Source organism: Chiloscyllium plagiosum, unplaced genomic scaffold (genome assembly GCF_037043375.1).
Source record: "Chiloscyllium plagiosum isolate Xiang-an unplaced genomic scaffold, Cpla_swu_hap1 HiC_scaffold_19, whole genome shotgun sequence".
Classification (NCBI taxonomy): Eukaryota; Metazoa; Chordata; class Chondrichthyes; order Orectolobiformes; family Hemiscylliidae; genus Chiloscyllium; species Chiloscyllium plagiosum.
The window spans coordinates 7244020-7269023 of record NW_028270157.1 but is presented as its reverse complement, the minus strand read 5'-3'; the positions used below and the strand labels follow the sequence as shown (position 1 = coordinate 7269023).

Genomic DNA, 25004 nt, shown 5'->3' with positions numbered 1-25004 from the left:
GGAGGAAACTGGAGCACTCGGAGGAAACCCACGCAGACACGGGGAGAATGTGCAAACTCCACACTAAGAATCGCCTGAGGCGGGAATTGAACCCGGGTCTCTGGCGCTGTGAGGCAGCAGTGCTAACCACTGTGCCACCGTGCTGCCCATGTACAGCATGGAAACAGACCCTTCGGTCCAACCCGTCCATGCCGACCAGATATCCCAACCCAATCTAGTCCCAGCTGCCAGCACCCGGCCCATATCCCTCCAAACCCTTCCTATTCATATACCCATCCAAATGCCTCTTAAATGTTGCGATTGTACCAGCCTCTACCACTTCCTCTGACAGCTTATTCCAGACAGGTACCACCCTCTGCATGAAAAAGTTGCCCCTTAGGTCATTTTTATACCTTTCCCCTCTCACTCTAAACCTATGCCTTCTAGTTCTAGACTACCCAACCCCAGGGAAAAGACTTTGTCTATTTACCCTATCCATGCCCCTCATAAATTTGTAAACCTCTATAAGGTCACCCCTCAGTCTCCGACTCTCCAGGGAAAACAGCCCCAGCCTGTTCAGCCTCTCCCTATAGCTCAAATCCTCTAACCCTGGCAACATCCTTGTAAATCTTTTCTGAACCCTTTCAAGTTTCACAATATCTTTCCAATAGGAAGGAGATCAGAATTGCATGCAATATTCCAACAGTGGCCTAACCAATGTCCTGTACAGCCACAACATGACCTCCCAACTCCTGTACTCAATACTCTGACCAATAAAGGAAAGCATACTTCACTATCCTATCTACCTGCGACTCCACTTTCAAGGAGCTATGAAGCTGCACTCCAAGATCTCTTTGTTCAGCAACAATCCCTCGGACCTTACCATTAAATGTATAAGTCCTGCTAAGATTTGCTTTCGCAAAATGCAGCACTTCACATTTATCTGAATTAAACTCCATCCGCCACTTCTCAGCCCACTGGCTGACCTGCATCCTGGGGTCTTACAGCAAGTGGTTGCCAAGATAATGGATGTCTTGGTGTAATCTTGCAACATTCAAGTAGATTGAAAAATTGCAGATGCATCACTTATGTTCTAAAGAAAAAAGACAAAGCAAGCAGGAAAATATAGACCAGTTAATGTAACATCTGTCATTTGGAGAATGTTAGAATCCTTTATAAGAATTGGTGACAAAGGCAAATGATATGTTGGTCTTCATCACACAGGATTTCAGTACAGGAACAGGGATGTCTTGTTGTAAGTGTACAGGGTCTTAGTGAAACCACACCTGGAATATTGTGTGCTGTTTTGGTCTCCTTACCTCATAAATGAGATTGGTAAATGACATTAAAAGCAAAACATTTTCTTTGTTACTCCCATTTCCATAACCCAACACCCTAGGCAGCTCCAGCTTTTGAAGTCTAATGCCATTGGCCAGTAATAACTCTGTCCCAACTCTTCCCCTTTAAGCGAACGAACAATCTCACAATAACTGAACTCCACAGACAGCCTGGTGTTTTTGTTCCATTGACAATCGGAAGATTAACCATTTGGAAGATTCAAAGGCCTCACATGCCATTTGTTAAATTCAAACATCAATGTAAAATCACATTTGGATCTAAGAAAATTCATCTTAATATCCAACAAGTTTAATTGACAACAAAAACAGAGATCTGAGGAAGAGTCACTTGACCCGAAACGTTAACTCGATTTCTTTCCATTAAGGTAGATAAGTCCCCACGGCCAAATGGGACCGATCCCAGGATACTGCTGCGCTTTTCCAGCAATTTCTGTTTTTGTTTCTAATTTACAGCATCTGCAGTTCTTTTGATTTTAAGTTTAATTGACATTCTATCATGTTGCAGCAACTACAACACCCTTCATTTTTCCTGATACTTGTACATTTCTGATATCAGGGCTCCAGATAAAGTATGTCCCCTCCTGAGTTTTAGGAATTCTCTGTTTCTTACCTCACTCCTGTAGGCCCATTAAAGTCAGCCCTTGGTTTCACAAGCCCTGGGATCCAACAGGCATTACAGTTAAAATAAGTTTCCCCAAATGCGCTATTTAAATATTGTAATAAATGCTCCATTTCTCAAAAGCAGGACTGACATGGAATATAGCAGGCACAGAGGAGATTGGCACTCTCTTTTGTGTGTTTATATTGTTAATCCTCTCTGGCCCACTCTGAGTGAGTTTAAATTCTCCTTCCTCATTGAAACAGTTGCTTTTATTCACTAAGGTGGGGCAGCGTTGCTGTGAGTGTGCCTGGAGTTGAGTTCCACTCTCTGCTTTGTTCCAGATCTGAGTCATCATCTCAACAGGAAGGTGTTAAGTAGAGTCTCCCACATCTATGAACTAAAGAGGGACAAATGAGAATGCAGAAATGTATTGGTGGTCCCCAGTGGGTTCCAGGAAACATTGCTGGGAAGCTGTACAATCCTTTTGGATAGATTAGAAAAAAATCAAATACACAACTCAATCGCATTCCACGAGTTTCCCATATTCTTAGTGTACTAAAATTATTTTAATTGTTAAAATTACATCAAAAATTAACTCGTCTTGAATTTTCAGGCCAACATATTTCAACTAAAGTACCTGAAATCATATGTTGGTAAATCTGGTCCCAAAACATGATGCCATTTGATCATGAATGAACTATGGTAGAACTCACAGACTACATTTTGACTTTTTCTCCTCTCACTCAAATTAGAGATCATGTGACTTTCTGTAGGATTTTGTTTCTCTCTGCTAATGCTAAGATGTCGTATAAACGTCTGGATTTAACATGCGCTCTACACTGCACTTAATTTAACAAATAATGATGAAGCATCCTATCAGTTCAATGGATGTGCATACAATAATGGCAGATGAATCCAATCCCAGACACGTGTGCACAAGCTATTGCAACCAAATACCTCACATGTTCGGCATCACGTTTAACCTCCCCATATGGAGGTTAGTGGGCGGCACGGTGGCACAGTGGTTAGCACTGCTGCCTCGCAGCGCCAGAGACCCGGGTTCATATCCCGCCTCAGGCGACTGACTGTGTGGAGTTTGCACGTTCTCCCCGTGTCTGCGTGGGTTTCCTCCGGGTGCTCCGGTTTCCTCCCACACTCCAAAGATGTGCAAGTCAGGTGAATTGGCCATGCTAAATTGCCCGTAGTGTTAGGTAAAGGGGTAAATGTAGGGGTATGGGTGGGTTACGCTACGGCGGGTCGGTGTGGACTTGTTGGGCCGAAGGGCCTGTTTCCACACTGTAAGTAATCTAATCTATATGGTTATCGGTACAGTGAGGTATTTGGTTGCAATAATTTGTACAAAAAAGCACAAATGACAGATTGCTCCTTCAGTTTCGAGTTCTGGTTTTCTTTCTTAATTATACAAATTCAATTTGAACAGCCTTGGAAGAGTTTCTAGTACATAACATGAATTTCAAGCTGCAATCATGTTTGCAGAGAACAAGCAGACTTATGTTTTGTGTGCATCCATTGGGCTACGCACAGCAAATGGAAATTCGAGAGATTAGCAGGTGAGTGCAGCTGAAGTATTATAAATAGTACCTGATGAGATCCAGAGGTTGCAGTTTGTAAAAGTTCTTGGGATGTGCCCACTCCTCATACAAAAGGTATCTCTCATTGGGGCATAACGGGTCTAACGATTTCTGATTGAACTTACACTGGAAGAGAGACAGGCAAATATCAGACTTCATTCATTAACCAGAATTCTTTATTTTGTTGAGTTTTTGGTCACATTCTTCTGAAATTTCCTGCATTATATCTAAGTGTACAAGAATGGAATAGGCCAGACTGTAATGTTGCACTGTAAAATTCCTTGCTGATATTTAAGGACAGATTTCAATTGACAAAAAACTGGGAGAACACTGCTATGGGCAAATAATTCTATATTTTGTAATCAACCTGTTCAGTGATGCCTTTACACGCTTCTGCAGCGGTGGGACTTGAATTCAGGTCTCCTAGATCAGAGGTAGGGACACTACCATTGCACCAACAGAAGTTGAGTGCAGGATGCAACAGATTAGCAGTCACCTTACCTCTCGACCACCACATCACTGATTTCCCTCCCTGTGCACTGCATAATTACAAAACATAGACCTGGAGACCTGAACACCAACTAGCCACAAAAGACATGACCCTTTCTCATTAGTATCCTCACATACAGATAAGGAAGGACACCACTTCGACTGGGACAACACAGCCATCCTAGGACTAGCCAAACAAAGACATGCACGAGAATTCCTGGAAACATGGCATTCCACCCCGAACTCTATCAACAAACACATCGAGTTAGACCCCATCTACCACCCCCTGAGAAAATGAACAGGAAGTGACTTCACCACAGGAAATGACATCACCAACCTCAAGAAACCCAAACATATAAATAGAAAGCAGGAATTTTCAGCATTGCTTCGCCTGAGGCCCACTGAAGATATTACCTAGTAAGGTAACAAAACGTCTGGAAATGAACCTTCCTGCTCAGCGAGCAAACCTACATCCAAAACCTCAACCTGAGCTACAAATCTTCTCAAAACACACCTGAAACAAAAACAGAAATCACTGGCGAAACAATTCTGATGAGGAGTCACTGGACTCAAAAACATTAACTCTGCTTTCTTCATACAAATACTGCCAGACCTGCAGAGTTTCTCCAGCAATTTCTGCTCTTGCACTGTACAACTGCTTATTCACATTCGAGTGTCAGATAAAAACCATCCTTTATTATTCAGTTGACAAATTAAGAATAGATACTCAGGTCCCTGGCAGGATAGAATAACAGTATCCCAGTAGCAATCAGAATTTTTTCGAGAAGGGAGATAATGAGAGATTTATTTTGTTAAAATAAATGCCGCTAAATGTCTACAATTTAAATAATTAAGATATCTTAGAAAGTGGCCACCATTGGGCCTTGCTCAATACACAAGACCCAGGGGATAAAAAAATACAACACACCAAGGGCTTCTAGCTATCCAAGGCCGGCAGCTCCTCATTGTTGTTAGTGCCATCGGAGGATCTCAAAGAGACACTACACCCCAAGTGAGTGATGGCAGAATAGAGATCATGGGACTGGGATTACAGGAGTGTGGGGATGGGAGAAGGGGTGATCAGAGGTAAAGTTAGCAGGTGGCTTTAAGCAGCTAGCCCCCTGCCGAATGACAGATTCCTTTATCTGACTCTAAATGCTGCTCAATGAAGGAACCAACCCTGTTTCTAGGAAAGCTGCAGTACCTGGAGACCTTCTGGAAACACAGGAGGGCTGCGTAGCTTGCACCTAATCCATAAGTGCCATTACATTCTGGTTGGCTTTTATTTAACTGATTTCAACTTTTTTTTTAAATTTCAAAATTTACTTTAGTCATAAAACATATTTATAGATACACACACAAACACAGTTTGGTTCTGTCCAGTAGCATATCAAGGGACAAACAAACAAACATTAGTCAATAAGACGTGGAACTGGAAAGGCAAAGCAGGTCAGGCAACATCAGAGGAGAAGGAAAGTCGACATTTTGGGTCAGGACCTTTCATCAGGACTGGGGAGGGGGAAGGGAGCTGAGAAATAAATGGGAGATGGGGCTGGGGGAAAGGTAGGTAGGATGGTGATAGGTGGTTGCAGGTTGGGGTTATTGTGATTGAATGGTGGAATGGATACCTGGGGAGGAAGATGGACAGGTTAGGTCGGCTTCAAAATTTCCCCATCCCCAACCCTCCCTCTCCTCCCTGCCTCCTTGACCTGACCATCTTCCTTCCCACCTGTCTGCTCCACCCTTCCCAATCACATAACCCCCTACCTGCATCCACCTACCACCATCCCATCCAAGTTGCCCTCAGCCTCCTTCCCCACCCCCACCCCAGTCCTGAAAAAGGGTCCTGATCTGAAATGCTGACTTTTGTGTCCGATGTTGCCTGATCTGCTGTGCCTTTCCAGCTCCACTTTTTATCGACTCTGACCTCCAACATTTGCAGTCCTTAGTATCTCCAACAAGCAAACATTGGTGTTTGACTCCATCCAACAAACAAACCAAAGGCTTATTTGTACAAGGTTAGCAAGTTCCCACCTTCAGTTCAATCGCTTCAGAATTTCCCACTGATGGAAGACTAACTCGTGGCCTTTCCCACAGGTGAGGTGGACTGAGCTGCATCGAACCACACTAAATGCAACCCGTACCTTTTATGTTAACAAAACTACCCCTGTTGCATCCACAAAACACATATCTAATCATCCAATACTGCTGAACATTATTACATATTTTCTTGTTATACTATTTATAAATTCACCTCATCTAGTAACTATCGGTTGGCAAGCTTCAAGCATCAATTAACATTTTATAATTACTTACATCATGGAGGGTGTAAGCTGCACTGTATGTCTTTGAGTCCAAAAGTTTGGTGATGCCAAATTTGTTTCGATTTCCTTTTTTATATTCGCAGCGGTTCAGAATATACTGGACCTGCATAAATAGATTGAAAAGTGATTAGCCATAAGAGCAGTGTTCAACTCAAAATTGTAAAGGGGTTTGGCAAACCAGCTGCAGGGCAGACACTCCTGCAGGATGAGTGATTATAAGATGATAAAGTTCTTCATTAAGATGGAGTGTGGCGCTGGAAAAGCACTGCCAGTCAGGCAGCATCCGAGGAGATCTTATACTCGAAATGTCAACTGTCCTGCTCCTTGGATGCTGCCTGACCGGCTGTACTTTTCCAGCACCACACTTTTTGACTCTGATCTCCAGCATTTCACTTTCTCTTTCTGGGCAATTAGGGGTGGGAAATAGATGCTGGCCTTGCTGTGACACCCACATCCCATGAATGAATTTTTAAAAAAATTGTTCATTTCTGTCTGGTACAAAAATAAATTGGGAAATGTGGTCTCGCTGTGCTGAACAAGGAAAATTAAGGATAGTATTAAATCAGAGGAACGGCTATACAAAATGGCCAATTTAAAAAGCAATAGATGTGAGGATTGGGGATTTAGACTTCACAAAAGGAGGACAAAGGGATTGATTGAGTGGAGGATAATAGAATATAACAGTAAGTTTGTGGGAAATGTGCAAACTAATTGTAAAAACTTCTATAGGCATGAGAAGAGATTCTGGTCTGGATTAGCTAGTTTGCGGACAACAAAATTTGGGGGAAGTTGTAGATAGTGAGGAATGGTGTGGATACAACACGATATAGATTAGCTGGACAGTTGGACTAAGAAATGGCAAATGGAGTTTAATCTGGACAAATACGTGATGCATTTTGGAAGTTCAAATATAAAAAGCAAGTAAGTTGTAAATTGCTGGACCCTTAGGAGGATTGATATACTGAGGATCTTGGGATGCAAGACCACAGCTCTCTGAGTAGATACGGTGGGAAAGAAGGCACAAAGGCTTGCTTGCCTTCATCAGTCAGGACACTGAGTATGAAAGTTGTCAAGTATGTTGCAGCTGTGTAAAACCTTTAGTTAGATCACATATGGAGTATTGTGTTCTGCTCTGGTCGCCACATGATGGGACGGATGGGGAAGGTTTGGAGAAGATGCAAAAGAGGTTTGGAATGTATAGGCTTTAAAGAAATGCTGTGCAAGAAAGTTTCTCCATCAATTCCTGTTTTTGGTGAGGAAAAAACTTTGAATGCTTTTAAGAAGGAGTTTTTCTTAGGTTTAAAATGATCAAAGGGGATGGGGACAAAGCAAGAAAAGCGTGCTGAGTTGGATGATCAACCATAATCATTTGGAATGGCAGTATGGCAGAAGGCACAAAGGATTGAATGGCCTATTCCTGTTCCTACTTTCTATGTTTGTATTTGCGAACAATTGCACATTTTAAACCAAAAGAAGAAAGACAGTAATGAAGAAGTGCAATTCTTTTAACTTATCCCTTCAAGGAAGTCACTGTCCCCAGTTAACACTGTTTTCACAATTGGGAAAAATGGTTTAGCAATTTTATGTAACCATGCTTGATTAAAAAAAAGGACTCAATTTATTGGCCTGAAATCACTAATTTAACTTTTTAAAAAGACTAAAGCCACATTCCATTGACCTGAAATTCAGAATTAAAGATGGCTAAACATTTGTATCATTTTAGTTTCTACATTCCAAAGCATCATACAATCACTGCAGTGTGAAAGTAGGCCATTCAAACCCACGGAGTCTGCACCAACCCTCAGAAGAGCATCCCATCCAGATGGGGTGAATGTGTAAACTCCACACAGATAGCTGCCTGAAGCTGGAATCAAACTTGGGTCCCTGGTGCCGAGAGGCAGCAGGGCTAATACTGAGCCACTGTACAACTGCAAAGCATCATCAGAAACAATTGTTTGAAGAAATATAAATGAAGGCCATCTCCTACCTTAGTAGAAAGCAGCCGAACAAATACATGGCACTCAACAGGTTGGGGATATCCAATAAAACCTAAAGAAGTCATTTGACCCATCAAATCTGCTCATGGTTCATGGTTGATCCGATAATCCTCAGGTCCGGTTTCCTGCCTTTTTCCCCATACCCCTTATTCTCTTATTGATTAACAGTCTGTTTATCTCAGTCTTGAATACAGCGTGCAACCTAGCCTTGACAGCCTTCTTCAGTAAAGCATTTCAGAGACTCACTATCCTCCGAAAAAACATTCCTCCCCATCTCAGTTTTAATTGTGTGACCCCTTATTCTGCGATAGAGTCATAGTGATGTACAGCACGGAAACAGACCCTTCAGTCCAACTCTTTCATGCTGACCAGATATCCTAACCTAACCTATTCCCACCTGCCAGCACCCGTCCTGTTCATATACCCATCCAGGTGCCTTTTAAATGATGATGCCATCTGCTCCCAGACTCCCCAAAAGGGGAAACAATCTCACCACATCTATCCTGCTGAGTCCTTCAGAATCTTGTAAGTTTCAATATGGTCTTCTTTCAATCTTCTAAATGTCAATGAGCATTAGCCCAGCTTATATTCAGTTCCTCTGAAGAAAATCCCTCCATACCCAGGACTAACTTTGTGAATCTTCTCTGGACTGCCCTGATATGTCAACTTTCCTTCCTTGGGTAAGGGAATCCAAACTGCTCACTGTATTCCAGTTCTGCTCTGCTTCAAGGTAAACCTGACCATACATGACTTTCACAGTCACCGTACAAAACAAAATGTTAAAAACTCATTAAATTGTTAGGAACACCTTTGGACGGCAAATAAGATGGCGTGACACAGTGGCTCATTGGTTAGCACTGCTGCCTCGGGTTTGATTCCACCCTCGGGTGACTGTCCATGTGGATTTTCATACTCTCCCCATTTCTGCGTGGGTTTCCTCCGGATGCTCAGATTTCCTCCCACGGTTCAAAGATGTGCAGGTTAGGGGGGTTACCTATGGGAAATGCAGGGTTACAAGGTTATAAGGGGGTGAGTCTGGTTGAGATGCTCTTCAAAGGGTCAGTGTGGACTCGATGGGCTGAATGGCCTGTTTCCCCACTGTAGGGATTCAGTGAAGAGGAGGATATAAAGAGAAGCTACACCTTCTCATCTGGTCATAACACAGTTACATACATTCTGTACTTAATCAACCTCAATATATTTTAATACAGCCAAGAAGATAGCGGTAACACAGTTTGATATTATCTTACTATTCTGCTTCTTGTTGCTGGTGAGAAGAATGAATCATGATCATCCATTTGGAAACTTTTAATACGGTCCATCTCAAAAGGCGCAGTGAAATATTCAGGTTCTGGTGGAATTTTGTCTTCATCCACTGAGAAAATCTTAGTGATGCAGTTGAATGTGGAGGGTTTCTGTTTTATATCATTGGAATGTAGAGGTAGCTTGATGTGAAGGAGTTCAGCATAACGACAGAGAAGATCCCATGGTGCATGGAGTTTCAGAAAAATAAGGCTGTGATCCATAACCTATAAATATAATTTAACAATGTGAAAAAGTTTGAACAAGCACATTTTTCAATTAATACAAAAACAAAATTACATGGAGGTTTGAAATCTGAAATAAAAATGGAAAATGTTATTAACACTTAGCAGACTGCATCTGTGTAGGAAGAAACAAGATTAAACCTTGGAATCATCAACTTGAAATATTAAAACTGCTTTTCTCTTTCTATAGGTTAGTTTGCCCTGCAATTTGAGCTGATGTCAGCACAGCAAGAACTAAAAAAAACCTGTGATTTCAATGAAGAATGATCCCTTCAATGTATCTCGTTAAGAAATCACAGAATTCCTACAGCACAAGCTACTACTTTGATCTGTGACCCTTTAGGTCAAATCTGGTCAAATGCCTTCTGGAAATCCATGTAAATCAACAGGCTCCCCTTTATCCACAGCACATGTTACTCCTTCAAAGGATTACAATAAATTGGTTAACCAGTAAATCTTATTCTTAACCCATACCGACTCTTTCCAATTACCTTGAGGATTTCCAATTTATTACTTCCTTAATGATCAATTCTGACAACTTTCCCATGACAGAGGTGAAGCTAACTGGCCAATAGTTCCTGTTTTCTGCTTCCCTTCCTTCTTAAATAGATAGATGATTTTTGCCAGCTTCCAATCTAATGGAGTATTCCCAACATCCAATAGGTTTTGTAAAATTAACACCAATGCATCTACACTTCATTAATCCTAGGGGCAAGTCTGATTTTCATTAATATTTTGTTTTATATATATTTTGATATATATATATAAAAAGAAAATTCCAATTTGCAGAAAAAAAAGGCTTTTAATTGTCGATTTCTGGACTTTAGAATTTGAGTAGAAAAGCAGGAGGCTGGAAGAACACAGCAAGCCAGGCAGCATCAGGAGGTGGAGAAGTCAATGTTCCGTGTATAACTCTTCTTCAGGACTGGGGGTGGGAGTAGGGCGAATTGCAGATAAATGAGGGAGAGTGCAGGGTTATGGGTGGGGAGAGGGGTGAAGTGGTGAGGTGATGATAGATGAATACAGGTGGTAGGTAGAACCTGGTAGGTCAATAGGAGGAATGAATCCAGTTGGTAGCTGGAAGGAGGGATCGGTCAGAGGGATGGAAGGAAGGAGGGGCTGGATAGGGAGTCGGGGGATGAGTGGGAATGTTGTTTGGAATTGGAAAACTCAATGTTGTGTCCTCTGAGCTGTAGGCTGCCCAGGTAGAAGATGAGGTGTTTTTCCTCCAATTTGCAGTCTGATTCACTGTGGCAATGAAGGAGCCGAGGATGGACATGTCGGAGAGGGAGTGGGAAGGGGAATTGAAATGGGCGATAACCGGGAGGTCAGGCTTGCCCTTAACTGTCTGGCTGAGATGCTCAGCAAAACGTGCCCTTTAGTTTACGTTTGGCCTCCCTGATGTAGAGCAGACCACATCGGGAGCAGTGGTAACAGTAAACTAAGTTGGAGGAGAGGCAATTGAACCTCTGTCTCACATGGAAGGACTGTTTGGGGTCCTGGATGGAGGTGAGGCCGGCAGGTTTTGCATTTTTTACAGTTGCAGGGGAAAGTACCAGGGGGTCAAGGGGGTTGGTGGGGAGGGTGGCGTAAACCAAGGATTGGCGAAGGAAATAGCCTTTTCAGAAGGCAGAGAGGGGTGGGGAGGGGAAGATGTTCTTGGTGATGGGGTCTAGTTGGAGTTGGCGGAAGTGTTTGAGAACAAGGGGGATATTGTCTTTATTATGTTGGGTTGGGGCGGAGTTTAGAGCAATAGAGCTGGGTATGGAGGTGGGGCAGTGGAAGGCTACCTGGATGGCAGAGGGGAAAAAGCACATTGTCTAAAATAGGTGGATGTCTGGGATGTTTGGGAGTGGAACATCTCCACATCAGAGCAGATGGGATGGAGATGGAGTAATTAGAAAAATGGGATGGCGTTTTGCAGGATACATGGTGGGAGGAGGTGTAGTCCAGGTAGTTACAGGAGTCTGTGGATTCATAGCAAACACCAGTCCATAAACTGTCGCTAGAGATGGAAACAGAGAGGTCAACGAAGGGGAGGGAGGTATCCGAGATAGACCAAGTGAATTTAAGGGCAGAGTGGAAATTGTTGGCAAAGTTGATGAATTGCTCCTGTTTAGGAGCAATACTTGGACATCCTACAGCCCAGAGGACACAACATTGAGCTCTCCAATATCAAATAACCTTCCCACCCATCCCTGACTCCCTTTCCAGCCCTTCCTCCATCCTTTCATCCCTCCAACCGACCCCTCCTTCCAGCTACCAACCAATTTATTCCTCCTGTTAACCTACCAGGTCGGACCTACGACCCATACTCACCTACCACCACCTCACCACTCTGCCCCTTTCCCCACCCATAACTCCTCCCCACCCCCAATATCTGCAGTTCCCCCTACCCCCCACCCCCATTCCTGAAGATTGGTTATACCCGAAATGTCGGATTTCTCAATTTCCGAATGCTGCCTGGCTTGCTGTGCTCTTCCAGCTTCCTGCTTGTCTGACCTGAATTCCAGTATCTGCAGTTTTTTTTCTCTAATTTAGCCTTTGAGTGGCAATATTTGATAAAACATTAAGGGGACCTGTACTATCAATTACTAGAGTTAGATATCTGTGCAGAGTTTAGAGTCATAGAGGAAGACTTCTATAACGCGGAAACAGACCCTTCAGTCTAACTTGTCCATGCTGACCAGATATCCTAAATTAATCTAGTCCCATTTGATAATTAACATGTAATTATAATAAATTTATGAATTTCAGGTGGGCTTTAAGTGCAAACTGCTACTTTCGTGAAGGTAACTGCTGAGCAATATGGAACGAAAGCAGCTGACCATATTTTACAATTTGCAGGGCAACACTGTCCATCAGGACTTGGTGAAAATGGCAAAACCACCAGTATTCATCATCCATACTCTAATGAAACTGCCAGTAGCTGTGAAAATCTGCACATGTGCAGAATGCCGCAGAGGTTTAGCAGTTGCTATCAATAATGCTATGCTCCTCCGTCAACTGCACTATTGATGATCCCTCAGAGTTTAATCCTGAAGCAATTAATGAACTGTCAAAAAGTTTCACTTTCACTCTGTCTTGTTGTTAATTTAAAATGTCATACTTCGTTGAATTAGAGCTTATCTCATTTTTATACAAGTAATGGAGCAATCTATAGAAAAATAGAAGCTGATATTGAATTATAAAGTAACCAAAAACTTAAGTTATATTTCCATAGTTTAGACTTTTTAAAAAAAATTATTGCTCAACACCCTCACTGGCCCTGATTATCTAATTTTATCTTTGTGGAATGTCAATTTCTTTTAATCATGATAAATTCCACACACTTTCAATTGTTTTCATGGTTGTATATGGTACTGTAACTTTCACCTTAATGATTAACAACAGTATCTGAAAGTATAAGAGTTAAAGACTTGAGTATTTTTAATTTCCTGCTTTGATGTCTGTGAGAATACCTCAGTGTTAGTAACTTTGTGTTCTGTTCACAGGCATCAGTGCTTCTAAAACTCCAGTCATCCAGATGTGAACTGGTGTCAGGAAATGGAAATTCATGCCAAGGAGATTGCTCAATGTTTTTTTGACCGTTTCCTTTGAGATTGACAGCAAGTTCTGTTACTTCACTGCTAACCACAAAATCTGGAACAAGAACATTTTGCTCACTCAACAATTATAACAGAGTGCTGCACTATTTCACAGAAATGTCTATTAGTTGGAGAAGTGTGTCTCTAACAGAGAATAAAAGTCATAAAGCAATCCACTGAAAAATAGAAGCTGATATTGAATGATAAAGTAACCAAAAGTTTAAGTTATGTTTCCATAGTTTAGACATAGAGTCTTAGAGCTGTACAGCATGGAAACCCGCCCGTGGGTCCCACTCGTCCATGTCGATCAGATATCGGAAATTAATCCAGTCCCATTTGCCAGCATTTGGACAGACCACATTTGGCGTATTGTGCACTTTTCAGGCCCATATCTCAGGAAGGATGTACTGGCCCTGGAGCATGTTCAGAGGAGGTTCACGAGAATGGTCTCAGGAATGGTATCAGGAATATATGAGGACTCCAGGTTTATACTCAATGGAGTTTACAAGGATGAGGGGGGATCTAATTGAAACATACAGAATACTGAATGGCCTGGACAGAGTGGATGTTGGGAAGATGTTTCCATTGGTAGGAGAGACTAGGATCCAAGGGCACAGCCTCAGAGTAAAGGGAAGACCTTTGATAATGGAGATAAAAAGAAACTTCTTCAGCCAGAGAGTGGGGAATCTATGGAATTCATTGCCACAGAAAGCTGTGGAGGCCGGGTCATTGGGAATATTTAAGATGGAGATAAATAGGTCTTTGAGTATCAAGGGAATCAACAGTTACAGGGAGAATGGCGTTGAGAAACTTATCAGCCATGATTGAATGGCAGAGCAGACTCGATGGGTTGAATAGCCTAATTTCTGCTCCTCTGTCTTATGGTCCATATCCATCTAAACCCTTCCTATTCATATACCCATCCAGATGCCTTTAAAAGCATTGTAATTGTACCAGCCTCAACCACTTCCTCTGGCACCTTACTCCATACATGCACCACCTTCTGAAAAATTGCTCCTTAGGTCCCTTTTAAACCTTTCCCTCATAAGAATGGAAATATATTGCGAGTGCTAATTGTAACAAATAGCAAGAAATAATGTGGCTTCCAGTGATATGTTTAATCATTAGAAGTAAATATAAATGAAAACAAAAATGAAGGCTTTTTATATCAAGAGTGCAATCTCCCATCGCATTAATTGTAATAAGTTGAAAAATTTATTTTTCTATTAAATGATTAATTAACATCACGCGATGAGGGAAGTGTTGAAGGAAGTGTACATTCACTGTGTGTGAAAGCAGAAGATAGTTAATAGATCATCATAAAGTTACTGCCAATAGTATATTGAATATCATATATAGTGTCCTATATGCATTTTTGGTCATGATGTAATATTTCCCTTCTTTGCACCATTCATACTGTCCACTTCTACTTTTTTTCCATTTCTTTTTAGCAGTTTCTCTGCTGTTTGATGCCTGGCTTTTCCATGTTTATTTCACAATATTGTTTTGCTCCTAGCAGACTAACTGGATTGGATTTTGAAATCTGCAATGAGGCAGGGCAGGTCACTGCTGCCCACAATAGTTTAGCAATCTCTCTGGCGTGCACTGCTCCTTCTCATTGGCATTTAAATCCAGCACATGGTCAAGGGGATCTCCAGGTGTTCAGCAGCAGAGATGTTTATGTTGGCAGGAAGAATTAAGTATTACTTAAATGGAAAATGATTGCAGGTTCTGAGATGCAGAGAGCAAGCTAGGTGTTCTCCTGCATGACTCTCTAACAGTTAATATGCTTACGTAGCAGTAACTAAGGAGGCTAATGGAATGCTATCCTTTATTGTACAGGAAGTGATCATTAAGTAAGGATGGTATACGGCAGTTATACAATTGATGAGATGTGATTGAGGGCATTGATGATACTGTGTGCAGTTCTGTTCTCCTAGTTTAAGGTACAGTGCAGACTGTTCAGGGAAGATTTACTGGTTTGACATCTGGAATGAAAGGGTGCTTTAAGACGAAAGGTTGGACAGGCTGGGCTTGTTTCCAAGGGGGGTTTGGAAAGGTGAGGAGTGACCAGACTGAAATACGTAAACTCCTGAATGGCCTTGTTAAGGTGGGAGTGGAAAGGGTGTTATCTCTTGTGGTGAGCCTAGAGCTACTGTTTAAAGATTAGAGATTGCTCTTTTGGAACAGTCTTCCCTACCAATGGAAACATCTTCACAACATCCACTCTGTCCAGGTTTATTTTCATTAGAAAAAAGGAGATTGAGGGGGGACCTGATTGAGGTTTACAAAATCATGAAGAGTATAGACAGGGGGGATAGAGACAAGCATTTTCCGAAGGTTAAAGGATTCAATAATGAGAGGTCACGCTTTCAAGGTGAGGGGTGGAAAGTTTAAGGGGGATACATGCGACAAGTACTTCACACAGAGGGTGGTGGGTGTTTGGAACGGGTCGCCAGCAGAGGTGGTAGAGGCAGGCACGGTAGATTCATTTAAGATGTGTCTGGACAGATGCATGAGTAGGTGGGGAGCAGAGAGATAAAAATGCCTAGGAATTGACTGACAGGTTTAGACAGTACATTTGGATCGGATCAGGCTTGGAGGGCTGAAGGGCCTGTTCCTGGGCTGTAAATTTTCTTTAAGTCTGTTCTTTGTTCTTAGAGGGAATAGGTTTAGGGTTAGAGGGGAAAGATATAAAAGAGACATAACTTTTTCACACAGAGGGTGATGCATGAATGGAATGAGCTGCCAAAGGTTGTGGTGGAGGCTGGTACAATTACAGCATTTAAAAGGCATCTGGATGGGTATATGAATAGTAAGGATTTGGAGGGATATGGGCCAGGTGCTGGCAAATGAGACTAAATTGGGTTGGGATAGCTGGTCAGCATGGATGAGTAGGACCGAAGGGTCTGATTCCATGCTGTACATCTCTATGATTTTAATTATGCCACACTAACGATGTTGCTTTTAGCTGAGGTATGGACTAGAAACAGATGGAAATTGCTAAAGGAAAATGATTAAGAACAAACTCGTGTTTGGTTGCACAGAATATATGACACAAGAATAAAGTGCAGTTTTAACCTTTTATTATTGAAGAGGCTTGAAGTTAAAAATTGGACCCTGGATGAGTGATTACAATAACTTGGACCAGATTTCTGCAACATAAACTTATCAATGGAAAGTACATAAAAGTCAAATGAGTACTCACTGATTTTGTCGCTTCAATCTGTATGCCTTCTTTCATTAAGTTTTCTTGAAAAAATGCTCTTTTTCTCTGCATACCAAATAAAGAATATTTAAAAAAGAGATTTAAAGAAATATAACATTCTTAACAGATTCCAGACTGAACTGCACATTTAGGTTCAGTTTTAAAAAGGTTACAATCAATTTCTATCTTTGCACATACCTGGGCAACAAGGTAGAAAATAAAAATATATTGTCCTATTCTGAAGAACAAAATTTCAGATGCTTTTAATGAAGTCACTCCTCATACTCAATACTGTTCCAGTGCCCAGGACCAGAATGTGAGAAGGAAGTGTCTCTAGCTGTTGTTCCTGGAAGCCCCAGCTTTGGAGCTGAAAAGGCAACTGGAGACACTGTGGAACATCCATGAGGATGAGAGACTATAGTGGATAGCATGTACAGAGAGGTGGCTACTCCACAGGTTTAGACCCCAGAGGCAGGGAGGGAATGAATGACCACCAGGCACTGAAGCAGGACTAGAAGCCAATATAGGGGCCCCCTGCAAAACAGATTTACCGTTTTGGTTCAGTTGGGGAGAATGACCTCTTGAGGAAAGTAGCAATAGCAAAATTTGTTGCATCACGATTGGCTCTGCTGCACAGGACAGGAGGAATACGTCTACCTGTACAGGGAGACGGAAAAGAGGGAAACAAGTGGTTAGCACTGCTGCCTCACAGCGCCAGAGTCCTGGGTTCAATTCCCGCCTCAGGCGACTGACTGTGCGGAGTTTGTCCGTTCTCCCCGTGTCTGCGTGGGTTTCCTCCGGGTGCTCCGGTTTCCTCCCACAGTCCAAAGATGTGCAGGTCAGGTGAATTGGCCATGCTAAATTGCCCGTAGTGTTAGGTAAAGGGTAAATGTAGGGGTATGGGTGGGTTGCGCTTCGGCGGGGCGGTGTGGACTTGTTGGGCCGAAGGGCCTGTTTCCACACTGTAAGTAATCTAATCTAATCTAATCTAAATGTCAAAAAACAAGAGAATGGTAAAGAAGAAAAGTGATAGGCAGAGAATTCAAGGGCAATTGTAGAAAAGTAATTTATTGTCACATGTACTTTTACAAAAAAGAAGAAAAAAAATTATAAGTCGCCATACTACAGCACCTAAATTAATAACTGAAGTCATAAATAAAAAGAAAAAATGTAAAAGATCACCAGGTCCATTAATGGCTCATGGATTTGGGAATCGCTGGAAAATTGGGCTGAGATGAGACCTCCATTCCAGAACTAGACCTCCACACTGAGTGGCTGGAATACCTAGAAGTCACCCAAGAACTCCACACCGGGACAAGACCACCATGCCAGGTTGAGACTGCTACACCCAGGATGACCCCCACCAGGTGCCAGGCCTGTACCGCCTCTCTGGGCTGCTGGAAGCCATCTCGTCACTGGGCCTGGGCCAGGAGAAGAGGACTCTGCCAAAGTTAGGCAGGAGGTCAGGTGCCATAATAAATGGAAACATTTAAGAAATTGCAATGATTGTTCATTTCTCAGTGATGCAAAAATCAAACAGGAAAAGTTGCCTGGCCATGACTAATAAAGGAAATTAGGGATATTATTAGATCCAAGAAAGGGTGGTAAAGGTTGACCAAAATAGAAAAAGCAGCTGATCTGAGCAGTTGATTTGGCAAAGGAGGATAGAGGTGGAAAATAGAGCATGTGGGAAACGTGCAAACCCATTTGAAAAGCGATTGTCGGTTTCTGAAGAGAAAAAGATTAATGAAGACAAATGTAAATTCTTTACAATCAGACACAGGGAAAGCTATAACGGGGAACAAAGTGATGGCAAACCAATTAAGTACATATTTCGCTTTTGGCTTCACAAAACAGGACACAAATAGCATCCCTAAAATGTTTGGAAACATATGCTCTAGAGAGAAAGAGAGAGGAGGCAGTTAGTGACTAGTGGAGTTCTGCAGGGTCAGTGTTGGGACCATAACTATTCACATGATACATTAATGATTGGATGAATGAATTGAGGGTATTGTTGATAAGTTTGCAGATGAAAAAGATTGTTAGAGGGACAGGTACTGTTGAGGAAGCAGAAGAACCTAGACAGGCTAGTATAGTAGAGGAAGTGCCAGACAGAATAAAATGTGGGTAAGTGCAAGGTGATGCACCTTGGCAGGACGAATAAAGGTGTAAACTATTTTCTAAATGGAGAAAGGCTTTGGAAATCTGAAGTACAAAGGGAACCGGGAGTCCTTGTTCAGGACTCTCTTAAGGTTAATATGCTGGTTCATTTGGCAGTAAGGAAGACAAATGCAATGTTAGCATTCATTTCGAGAGGGCTAGAATACAAGAGACGAGGCAGATAGATTTTTGACTGGTAAGGGCGTCAGGGTTACTGAGTGGAGGCAGGAGAATGGTATTGAGAAACCTAACAGCCATGATTGAATGGTGGATGGACCAAATGGTTTAATGCTGCTCCTGTATCTTTTGGTCTTCAGTGAAAAAAATCAGTATTAGTATGGAAATGGTATTGGAGATATTGATAGGAATAAAGGCCAATAAATTCCCAGGGCCCAAAAGTCTATATCCAAGAGTATTTAAGGAAGTGGCCGTAGACATAGTGGGTGCATTGCTAGGTCATTTTACAAGATTTTATAAACTCCAGATCAGTGGCAGTTAATATAACCCCACTACCTAAAAAGAGAGTGAAAACAGGAAATTACATATTAGTTAGCTTTACATTGGTAGTTCGGAAAATACTAGAGGCGATTATAAAAGATTTAAATGGAAAATGGTGTCAGGATTGGACAGAATGTTTTCAATAAGGTTCCACATAAGAAGTTAGCATGTCAAATTAAATCACATGGGGTGGAAGGTAGTGTACAGACATGGCGGATAGGGAACAAAGAGCAGGCAGTGACTTGTGGGATACCGCAGAGACCAGTGCTAGAACCCCAGTTATCCACAAAATACATTAATCATTTAGATGAGGAAACTAGATGTAATATCTCCAAAGTTTTTAGATGACACAAAATTGGGTGGGTGGGCAAAATGTGAGAAGGATGTAGGGATGCTTTAACTGTGACTTGGATAAGTACAGTGGGCAAATGGCTGTCAGATGAAGTGTAATGTGGGTAAACTTGAGGTTATCCACTTTGGTAGGAAAAAAGAGGAAGGCAGGCTATTATCTAAAATGTGACAGGAAATTTGGAAAGGAGAAGATGCAATGAGACCCGGGTGTCCTCGTACATCACTCACTGAAAATAAACATACAAGTGCAGCAGGCAGTGAAGAATACAAAAGGTACGTTGGCCTTATAGCAAGAGGATTTGAGTACAGGAGCAGGAACCATTTCCTGATGTAGGGCTTATGCCCAAAACATCGACACTCCTGATCCTCGGATGCTGCCTAGTCTGCTGTGGTTTTTCAGTGCCACACTTTTTGACTCTGATCTCCAGCATCTGCAGTCCTGACTTGCTCCCACAGGAGCAGGGATGCCTTGCTGCAATTATACTGGGCTTTGGTGAGACTACACCTGGAATATTGTATGGAGTTCGGTCTCCTTATCTGAGGAAGGAAGTTCTGGCTATGGAGGGACTACAACCAAGTGTTTACCGGATTGAAACATGGGACAGCAAGAAGAGACACTGGATCGATTAAGACTATATTCACTGGAGTTTAGGAGAATGTGGGGTGATCTCATAGAAACCTATAAAATTCTAACAGGATGTTCCTGATGGCAGGCGAGTTCAGAACCAAGGGTCACAATCTAAGGATGTGGGGTACATTGGACCGAGATGAAGATAAATTTCTTCACCCAATGAGTGGTGAGCCTGTGGAAATCTCTGCCACAGAAAGTGGTTGAGGCCAAACCATGAAATGTTTTCAAGAAGTGGTTAGATATGATTCTTAGGGCTAAAGGAACCCAAAGGATATGGGAAGAAAGTGGGAACAGGGTACTGAGTTGGATGATCAGGCAATGTTGAAGCTGGCTCGAAAGGCCAAATGCCTACTTCTGTTTCTAAACCATGCTGTCTCTTTCCAATTATCTGGTGGTTTTTTTGAAATGCTCAGGTACAATCTCTTTAAGGATCAATTCTCACATCAATATTCAAATCTTACTGCACCAGCATGACTTCAAATGTAAAGAAATAGCAGATCTTCCTTACTACGTCAGTGACAGCCTGCTCATTTTTAAGAGAAGTCACTCTAAAAATGAGGAAGTACAAAGCCAACAATTCACAATCTGGAAATTAGGTGAACTTTTGTTGGTTCCTTAATAAATATTTCAATCAATTTAAATATGCAAGCAAAGGAAAAATTGTGCAAAAAAATTGAACACTTCTCCAATATTCCTAACACTGAACACAATCCCCACATCATTATCATTAATTTAACATTGGAATTGGGCAGTAGGAGAGTATTTTTCTTGTTAGCTCCTGGAGTGATGTTCCAGAGAGCAGAATGGCCCAGTACTTATGAGTTTATTACTTTGACCAAGTGACAGCTCCCCAGGAGTATCACAAGCCCCAATGCTTTGAAAATTCTCAGTCTATGTTGACTAACTCTGGTTGGAAGAAAGCACACACCACAAAACTCCCCACAGCTAGGAGAATCCTGGCCATTATTGTTCCAAGAGTTAAGAGAACAAATTTCTGAGATTATACAGTCCAGTGCCTATACATTCCAACCTAATGAGATCATCAAAACAAGAATTCTATTATTAATGTATTTATGAATCAGCAAATGCTTAATTCTCCACCCTTAAACCTTCTGCTTTGGTTCATAAAGTCTGTGCTTACAGTAATCTAAGAATTTTGCAGTTTTCAACAAAAGTTATTCAAAGAACAATCAGCTTGGGAACAAGCCCTTCAGCCCTCCAAGTCTGTGCTGACACATTTACCCTTCCACACTAAAACTCTCTTCGTTTACTGGATCAGTATCCCTCTGTTCCCCTCCTACTCATGTCTTCATCCAAGTGTTTCTTGAATGCTGCAGTTGTGTCTGCTTCCACCACCTCCTCTGGCAGTGCGTTCCAGACACCCACCACCGTTTGTGAGGAAAAACTTCCTTCTCACATCTCTTTAGGAACCTCCCAGCCACCTCCACCAAATCTTGAACTGTGTCCCCTAGTAATTGACCCCTTCACCCTGGGAAAAAGACTCATACTTTCCGCTCTATCCATGGCATTCACAATCTTATAAGCTTCTATCAGGTCACCCCTCACACCCCTGCATTCCAGTGAAAACAAACCCAGTCTATCCAACCTTTCTTCACAGCTAAAATCCCCCGTACCAGGCAATATGCTGGTAAACCTTTTCTGTACCCTCTCCAAAGCAGCCACATCCTTCTGGTAGTGTGGTGACCAGAGCTGTACGCAATTCCTCTCTTGTCACAAATTATCTGCATGTTGAAAAACTGGAATCCTTTAACATTGTAGGGGCATGATTTTGAGAAGGTGCCAATACCTCAATGTTTGTAGAGGCTTGATGTTCTCCAGTTTGAGAACTCTCTTAACGGTGGAATATGAAGTGATTTTCATCATGAGTCTAGACAGATACTGCGGCCCATAAAAGGAAATCACAGAAAATTCACTGAAGCTGCATTCAGGTTTGAACAGAGAAAGAGACTGTCATAAACTGCAGGAAAGAAGTTGAGCAAACAATGCTTCCTGTTTATTCATGAATACTCCCAACACTCCACATCACCATTCTCTAATGAACAGAGAAAGATTAGAGTCATCTTGCATCTGAATCTGAAGGAAAAAGTTCTAATGCATGAACAGGTATAACAGGTGGTACCTTTCTGCTTAGAATTGATCTCATTCGCTTTTTGTCTCCTGGTTTTCTGCGCTCCTCTTCATAAACCAATACAAAATCAATTCGACGTTGGCCATCAGCAAAAAAGATAGAGTCTTCATTCCCATCAAACTCAACCTGTGTTGAATAAACCATGCATATTTCAATTCAAAACATTTTATTTTGTTTTTGCTTTCGTGTGACAACAATGGATGTAAAAGACAGGGAGAGGTCCTGCAATCCCAAACTCACAAATAATCAACAATAACTTCTGGATTTGCCAGATTCTGCAAGAGTGAATGCACAACAACAGTGGCAGCAAATGGCTAAGCACGAGCAATGCAATAATTTTGAAGTCAGGAATATCCTGGTTTAGGATTTCACATACCAGAAAAGTTAATTTGAAATATCGTGCCTCACATACCACATTGTGAACACCCAAGGGGTCCAACTGGTAAATGGAACAAAAACACTCTGCCAAATCATCATATTGAAAAGTCTATAACACAAATAGCTCAATAAACATGGCGTTAACCGTGTATTTCTTCACATTAGCTTGTCACGATATGCAACATTATAGAGTATCTGCAGGAAAATAACAGGTGGCAATTAAAGCAGAAAAATCATATTGGTTTGAGTCACTACAATTTTCTCATTTATCAGCCTCCTGTTCAAGCAACAGATTTTCTGACATGAGACACACTGGACCAGGCAAAGTACTTCAATCTACATACATGTACACAACCAATTTATGTACAAGCCCATTTCTTATGATTAACTTACAACTGTTAAACAGCCATACAATAGGATGAAGGAGCGGCACTCCGAAAGCTAGTGCTTTCAATTAAACCTGTTGGTCTATAACCTGGTGTTGTGTGATTTTTAACCTTATACAACAGGATGCACTTTTAAGGTACAGGTTACTTTTAGTATCTATGTAAAGGACAAATCACAAGCATCCTCTCTCCATTTAAAACAGAGGCACATTAATACATTATAAACAAACATGCTAATAGCTGAAGTGTTAATGCTAAGTTGTGATGCAACATGGATCTGAATGGAATGGCCCTCTAACCAATTTGTGAATGTGAAATTAATGTGAAATATTGTGCCTCGCAAGTTACAAAACCCACAATCTTCCCTGAACTCAGAGAACTTTGGCTGGTAAACATTCCTTTGAAAGAAGAAGGTTTTTGATTAAAGGTTCACAGTTGCTTCTTGTTGATAGAATATCTCTCTACATAGAAAGCCTGAAAATTTAACAATGATATTTACATGTATTTTAGGTAGAATTGTAATTATTCATGTGAGACAGTATATTGTATGGATTCTACCTGATTTTACAATAGCTCCTGGAAAACTGCTGGTTCCAAATCTCTCTGGGATTTGCACCTGTTTTGAGCACCATGGTACATTGCTGATCTGGTTATTTGTCTGCAGGATGCTCACTCACCAGAATTCTCAAGAGCTTCATTATACAGAAGATTCAATGTAAGTTCATCGGTAACTTTCTCTGTATCATAAGATCAGAAGTGGGGATTTCACCAATGATTGCATTATGTCCATTCAGCACCATTCCCGATACTAAAGTGATCCATGTCCACATGCACCAAGACCTGGACAATGTCCAGGTTTGGGCTGACAAGCAGCAAGTAATATTTGAGCCACACAGATATGAGGCAATGACCATCTCCAAAAAGAAATAATCTAACTATTGCCCCTTGACATTCAAGGAGGTAGTTCACCACAATCTTCTCCAGGGCAATAAGTGATGGTCCAGACAGCAAGCCCACATCCCATTAATGGAGAGTAAATAGTGAGCTAACCTGTGAATTTCCAGTTTCCCTAGCTGGTTCACTACAACGCTAAGCTGGTCCACTTAAAACAAAATAAGAGCCATTAGGTGATTATATATTGGAATGATATGCCCTTGAACTGTTAATTTATTATTGCTGCAACTGCAATTTATTTATGATTATAAGAGATTACAGGAGCAATTTGAGTGCAGAGTTGGCTAGGTTTCCTTTGTGCTTGATTTAGCTACATTAGGCCTCTGTTAATTGCTTTGTCAAATTGTAAATAGCTGTATGCTTTTTGCAGCATATTTTATGTCTTAGAACACTTTTACATCAGGAAATTACTCACTGGTAGCATAATGAAACAAGAAGCACCAAATATACTTTCAGAGTATACTTCTCAACTTCCTGCTAATTGTTCTACCACTTACTTTAATTTATTCCGTCTCCGCTGACCGAAATCTTCCCCATTCAGTTTATCTAGGTCCCTCAATCTGAAACAGCTCAACTGAACATCCCCTCAGACCCCTCTGTTCCAAAGAAAATAACCCCAGTTAAACTAAATCTCCTCACAACTAACATTCTCCATTCCTGGCAACATCCTCATACAAAAGCAAAACACTGCAGATGCTGCAAATCTGAAACAAATGTAGGGTACGCTGGAGAAACTCAGCAGGAATCTTTCTCTCTTCACAGATGTAGCCACAGTGTTAATGTTTTGAGTCTGGCATGACTTGTTCAGGACATCT

General features: G+C 41.6%; 1 protein-coding gene and 1 long non-coding RNA gene across 4 annotated transcripts in view; one reads left to right on the top strand and one right to left on the bottom strand.

Annotated features, from left to right (window-relative positions):
- Window positions 1-14492, top strand: part of LOC122559322 (uncharacterized) — a 153160-nt gene extending 138668 nt beyond the window's left edge. The window contains exon 5 of the long non-coding RNA XR_006314395.2: window positions 13382-14492. This is a non-coding gene — a long non-coding RNA (uncharacterized LOC122559322). The remainder of the gene's footprint in view (window positions 1-13381) is intronic.
- Window positions 1-25004, bottom strand: part of ano6 (anoctamin 6) — a 146127-nt gene that overhangs the window by 46142 nt on the left and 74981 nt on the right. For all 3 annotated transcript variants that reach the window (XM_043708688.2, XM_043708689.2, XM_043708690.2), the window contains 5 exons: window positions 22463-22597; window positions 16683-16748; window positions 9591-9869; window positions 6336-6446; window positions 3541-3656 (listed from right to left, as the gene is read on the bottom strand). In XM_043708688.2, coding sequence (XP_043564623.2) covers window positions 3541-3656; window positions 6336-6446; window positions 9591-9869; window positions 16683-16748; window positions 22463-22597 — 707 coding nt within the window. The remainder of the gene's footprint in view (window positions 1-3540; window positions 3657-6335; window positions 6447-9590; window positions 9870-16682; window positions 16749-22462; window positions 22598-25004) is intronic.